We start from the raw sequence: 6,207 nt of genomic DNA, 5'->3' as shown, positions 1-6,207 counted from the left end.
GTGGTAAATTTGCCAAACAGCTAAAATGAAGACACAAAGCAAAAATGATTTATATTACATATTTTAAGCCTAATTTCTAGGGTGAAAAGCTAACAAAGTACAGGGGCTAACAAGGAAGAGTCAGAAAGGAGGCCCTCAGCCCTGGACGAGAACAGAGCCACTCCATCCTCAAGGGAGCGGCCAAAGTCCGGCCACAAGGTGCGGAGCGTGTAGAGCCTGCTCAGGCTCTGAGGACCAGTGCCCAGTGTCAGTGGGCAAGAGACTCCTCGCCGGGGTCAGCCCTGTGGCCAGGCGTGGCACCCAGGCCTCCCGGTGACACCGACATGGGTTGGAAGCCAAGAGACTCCGGTGACTTTGGGTGTGGTCAGTCGTCCAGGGGGTCCTGGACCAGTCTTACACTTGATCTCAGAAGACAAATAAGGTCCCTTGCCCACTTGCCTGGAGGGGACCACGGACAGCAGAGGAAATGGATCTGAGTTCATTTGGAAAGGTTCTGGGAGAGAATCTGCAGGAGCCAGCATGGATCATGGGAGGGAAACGTCCCAAAGACATGGGGTGTGGGCTGTGGAGAGGACAATACGCTGGGAGAAGCAGCATCTGCGCTGAAGCCAGAACAATTCACAAAGCACCGAGACAACCCAAGGCTCCCCTGGGCCGGCTGGCATTCCAGCATGGGCAGCGCAAGCCCAGGATGGGCCTCGCTGCCACTCATCCCCCTCCAAAGTGCGGCCACCAGCCAGTCAGTGGCCTCTGTGGTTGTCAATTTGGAAAACTCTGATTTGGCAAATTAAGGCTGAACGTGGTAATGCTTCGAGATCACCCCTCTGCATTTCCCCCTCCATTTCCTTTCTGTGGGGAAACAGGGGCTGCCTGTCCCATTACATCCGGAAGGAGATCCCTACAGGGACAGCGCCCCCGATGTTGTCTCCAGCAACATGGACGACAGCTTCAGGCTCCCCTGCCGCCTTGTGTAGGAAACCCACTGCGCCCGGCTGATGCACCCCAAGTTCTTCAGGGTTCTCACAAGATCACGGCGGAACCGCTCACCCACAAAAACATAGAGCACAGGGTTCAGGCAGCTGTGGAGGAAGGCGAGGGTCTGTGTGACCTGCAGACAGATGTCAATGTTGATGGAAATGCTGCAGCTGGAGATGAACATGGCATAGGCGTCTATGGTGTGCACCAGCAGGACGCAGCTGTAGGGGAACTGAGACAAGAGGAAGGCGCTGAGGACGGCGGTGGTCACCTTGAGGGCCTTGTGCTTCGATGACCTCCTGGCCTGCTTCAGGGTGTGGATGATGATGGTGTAGCAGAAAGCCATGACCAGGAAGGGCAGGAAGAAGCCCAGGATGACCTTCAGCATCAAGACGGCTGACTTGGCCCTGGTGCTGTCCTCCCTGGGGTACACCATGGTGCAGGCCGAGACACCAGATTCCCTCTTGACGCGGCTGTACAGGACTTCCGGGGTGCAGAGCGCGGCGGCCAGCACCCAGATGGCGCAGCAGACCGCTTTGCTGTATGTGAGGCGTTTGCGCCGCCAGACCTGCGCTCTCATGGCCTGTGCGACAGCGATGTACCTGTCCACGCTGATGCTGGTGAGCAGCAGCACGCAGCTGTAGAAGTTCATCCAGAACAGCCCGTTGACCGCCTTGCACGCGAAGGTCTGGAATATCCACTGATCTGCGGCAGCCACGGCCCAGAAGGGGAGTGTGCCCAGGAAGAGGAGGTCGGCGATGGCCAGGTTCAGCAGGAACATGTCAGTCATGGTCTTCACTCTCGTGCAGTACCAGTAGACGAGTACGACCAGGCTGTTGCCCACCGCGCCCACGATGAACACGAGCCAGTACAGGGGTGGCAAGAAGTGACTGGCAAACTGCCTGACGTTGGACTTATTGCAGAAGACGTTCGGGAAGTCAGAGGTCATGTAGTCATCCGCAGTAGCTGTGGCGCCGTAGCTGTAGTCACCAGACATGTCAGGAATAAAGTTCTGCAGGGGACACAGATGGCACTCAGTCGAGGACAATCTTTTGGGGGTCTTATCTGACTGATCCTTCTAACCCCAACAATCTGTGTCAAGGCAAAAGACACACGTGTGGGAAACAAGAATCCTGAGGACTTCTTCCTGGTGGTGCTATGGTTTGGGCGTGATCGAGAGTGTCACCTAGTGGTGCTATGGTTTGGGCGTGATCGGGAGTGTCACCTGGTGGTGCTATGGTTTGGGCGTGATCAGGAGTGTCACCCTCAAGCTCCAGAACAGTGGTCCCAGGGTGGCAGTGCTGGATGGTAGAACTGCCCAGAGGTTAGGCCTAGTGGGATGCGGTCAGGTCATACCCCGCTGCCCTCAGAAGGGTTAGTGGTGCGCTCTTGTGACCCAGGGATCTACAACAGCAATACCAAGACTGAGCCTCGCCTGGTCTTTTCTACATCCTGTCCTTCCTTTGACCATGCGTCCCCTCTTCCACATGCCCCCGCCTTGGCGTCAGCTGCTGTGCTGTGATGTGGCTGGAAGGCAGCCCCAGGGCTGAGCCAAAGGGCTCGCCCAATCTTGGACACTTGACCTCAACCTTGAGCGAGCTGAACCTCTTCTCTTTGTACATGATCTAGCATCTGGCATTTGTTATAGCCACAGAAAACAGCAAGACAGTTTGTGAATAAACATCCCACACACGTTTATGGGATGCCTACTGCAGAGTGCTTGCTGGGCTGGGTACTAGGATAGACTGGTACATAAGTCAGACATGTTTCCCCCTCATCCCTTCCAAAGCGCAGCCACCAGCCAGTCAGTGGCCTCAGCAGCCGTCAATTTTGACGTGGGACCTAACTCATTCATGAAAGAGCTGGTTGTCATTGTTGTTTCATTTTGAGATAAGGTCTCCCTCTGTAGTTCAAGCTGGCCTCGAGCTCACAGAAATCCTCCTGCCTCAGCCTCGCAAGCTCTGGGATTACAGGTGTGCACGTCCAGCCCACCCACTTTCCATAGGTCCCTGGCCCAGAGCCACCCTAGGACCCTTGCCAGGGGCAAAGGAAACGAGGGTTGGAGGTGAGGGCCTGAGCCCTGCATTCCTGGTGGCAGAGCAGGAGAGGTGCCACACACAGAGGACAGCCAGGCCTCCTCAGCTGCAACATCCCCAAATGCTCCCTCTTGGCCCTTGCTCCCCAGCCCCTAGGGAGCACCCTCTCTCTCACCTGGGGGATGGTGTACCTGGCTACACCACATCTCTGCCTCTCTCTCCCCTTGGGCCGGTGTGGTCGTGTCCAGTTGTCAGGCCATGTTAAGACTCAAAGTCACTCCAGAGCCACAGAGACTTTTCTATTTTGTTCTGAATAGCTAGTAAGTATTCAGGTGCAAATATTCAGCTTATGCACTTAAATGTTCATCTCCACATAACCAGACACTGCTTGCCTGCCATTGGCTGGGCTCTGTAGAGCTCATCATTTCCATCTGTCCCTAGTAGGTGCCACCAGCTGCTCCAGAGCCATGTTTTGGGTGCAATGCTGGTGTGACACGGTGGAGAATCTCTGCATAGCACTGCAGGAGCTTCGACGCTCGCCTTCTCCCACGTGCCCTGAAGTCCCTGCGGAAGTCCTCCCAAGTCGGCCTTACAGAATTTCAGAGGTGCGTAGCCCAGCCAAGTTGTGGAGAGTCCACCGGGAGGCATCTCATGCTGACTAACGTTTTCTTAGCCTCACTGAACCTGTGTGCACGTGTGTGCGTGTGTGTGTGTGTGTGTGTGTGTGTGTGTGTGTGTGTGTGCGCACTCAACAGATATCAGGGCACACTGAGCGGGCCAACCCTGGGCAGCAGGCTGTAGGAGGCTGCTGTCTCCTGAGTACTGAAGCTGGCGCCCAGAGCCCGTCCTGTGTGGGTCCTGGCTGGCAGGAAGCAGCAGGGGAACCCCAATCACCAAGGAAACGCGGCCACACCTGGGAACACTGGACATGTAGTTGTGGCTCTGCCTTGAGTATGTGACCAAGAGGAAGTCCTGCTACAGATAGGGACCTGCGAGGGAGGCCCTGGGGACCGTGCTTCAGGACAGGACAGCTGGGAATGGCCCAGGACTGTGAGCCGCTAGCTGGGAAGTCCCCTCCCCGTCGCGTAGGTGCTGATTCACTAAGTCCCCACTCACTCTTGGCATTTCGCAGTAACCTGGACCACTCTGCGAGGGCCCAGGGTCCTGGGAGGAAGCCCTCACAGGCAACATGCATTTTAGGCAAGGGCCTGGGACAGGCCTGCCAGGCTGCATGCTGGAGCTGACACAGCCAGGCCTGAGACAGCCAGCCAGCCCAAGGCAGTGCACTTTGGGGAGGCTTCAGGGACAGAAGGGCACTCCTGCGCTGTCTCTCCACCAACATGGTTCCTCCTTCCGTGTCACTGTCTGAGTCCCTGTCTTCCTGGGTGGTGGCAGCGAGAGACGCTTCCTCCACGACAGTTCTCTACCTAGTGACTTGGCTCAGCAGGTTTTGCCCAGCTCTTGGGTGCTCAGAAAAGCACCCTTAAAAACCTTCCTACTCATGACATCTAAGTTCCTGCTGTTCTGTCTTCACAGCGTGCCGCTGACACCTGTCTCTGGCTTGCAAAGCGCTCTGTGCTGGCAAGAGCTGGTATCAGGCGCTGCGCTGCAGAGTGCGTGGGGAGCCCTTCCCCACACGGGCTCCTTCCCAGGCCCCAGCAGGAGGCAGAGTGGAGGCCCAATTTCAGGCCCCCGAGGGTGCGCTGTACTCACTGTGAGCTCTGTGGGTGTCATGGTGGGTCAGACGCAGTCCTGCTCCTAGAAAGAGAGCAAAAATCAAGGAGACCCTGTTTATAAATGCACAATAGCAACCAGATACCAAAAAGACAGAAATCAGATATTAAACTTCTTCATGCTTATGGGGGAAAATCCCAGGCAAGAGCCAGGGTGCGTGCTGTGCTGATACCAAGTCATAACAAATCTAGATTTGAGAAGCATCTTGGTTGTTGACCTGCAGTGAAGGAAGCCTCTCTTCTGACTTAGCATTTGGGTCTCTGGCCCCCCTACTCACCAGTGCTAGGATCTGGCACTCACGCGTTTTCCCAGCCCACCCTTTTTACATCCTCTGTGTATCTTCGATCAAGTCCCGTTTGGCTGAAAGGCTCCGACCGCCACCACCTGTTTTGTCCATAAGCAACTCGCTGAGGCTCAGGGGTCAGTAGGTGCTTTGAGAATGCCCTGGGCTCTGGACCCCATGAGGGAAAGGGGTCTAGTACCCAAGGGGTGTCGGGAAAGGTGTCCAGTACCCTAGGTAACCAGAGAAGCAGAGGCTTGACTTGGCCCAACAGGTCTGGCCTGAGCAGGGCCTGTGAACTCCAGCGAGCGCGCCTTATAAAGGCTGTCTGATGCTGTTCTCCAAGGCATGAGTATCACGCCTTGCTGTACAAACCCAGCCCTGGCCTGCCGGCTTCTTTCCCACAGCACCCAGCCTTCTCCTCAACACAGAGAATGTGCTACAACCACTGCGGAAAACAGCGCTTGATTCCTAGACATCAAAGCACTGACTTGTCTGTGATCAGCCACCCGTCTCTGAGCACTTGCCTAAGAAAAATGCAAGCACGGGTCCCCAGAAGGATTTGTACACCAGCTTCTTCTGCAGTAGCCCCAACCCGGAACACTCCGGTGCCCACCAGGTAGTGAGTAGACAGATAAGCCGTGGGTTATCCATGGGGTGAGTAAGGGACCAATGACATAGACCAATCTCAAAACAACCATGTGAGGAAAGAAGCCACACCAAAAGGCACGGGCAGCACAGTTCCACTTATGAGAACTCCGGATGGTGCCGGCGCATCTCCAGTGGCAGGAAGCAGATCGGAGTTGCAAGAGAACAGGAGGGGAGTGGGGCCCAGAGGTGGGCAGAGGAGCGAGCAGGAGCAGCTGGGGCTCCAGGTAAGTAAGTGTCCAGAGCACCCCTGTGGGGACCCGCATAGCACAGTTGTCTCACAGGCAGGCGCACATCCAGGCACATCTTGTGCTCTCAAGATTTGCAGCTTGTTGCTACTAACCACTGGGAAAGCCATTAAGGTGAAGAGGTGTGAAAAGAGCACCAGAGCCGGAGGGGCAGCAAGAGCTTCTGCCAGCAGTGACACAGTGAGCCCTGTGGGCCGTGGGCTGTGACGGTGGGACCAGGAGGGATTCAGGCACAATGGTTTTCAAATAGTAGATGAGACTAAAAGGAAGATGGGTGGATGGGTGG

The 6,207-nt window shown here is 55.9% G+C and overlaps 1 protein-coding gene across 2 annotated transcripts in view; it reads right to left on the bottom strand.

The window, feature by feature from the left end:
• Window positions 1-898: 898 nt before the first annotated feature.
• Ccr9 (C-C motif chemokine receptor 9) overlaps window positions 899-6,207 on the bottom strand; it is a 12,277-nt gene continuing 6,968 nt past the window's right edge. For both annotated transcript variants that reach the window (XM_023700721.1, XM_004640677.2), the window contains exons 2-3: window positions 4,725-4,769; window positions 899-1,987 (exon numbers count right to left, since the gene is read on the bottom strand). In XM_023700721.1, coding sequence (XP_023556489.1) covers window positions 899-1,987; window positions 4,725-4,745 — 1,110 coding nt within the window. In that variant the 5' untranslated portion in view covers window positions 4,746-4,769. The remainder of the gene's footprint in view (window positions 1,988-4,724; window positions 4,770-6,207) is intronic.

This window comes from Octodon degus, unplaced genomic scaffold, assembly GCF_000260255.1.
Source record: "Octodon degus isolate 3935 unplaced genomic scaffold, OctDeg1.0 scaffold00126, whole genome shotgun sequence".
Classification (NCBI taxonomy): Eukaryota; Metazoa; Chordata; class Mammalia; order Rodentia; family Octodontidae; genus Octodon; species Octodon degus.
This window is presented reverse-complemented; position numbering and strand designations above follow the sequence as displayed.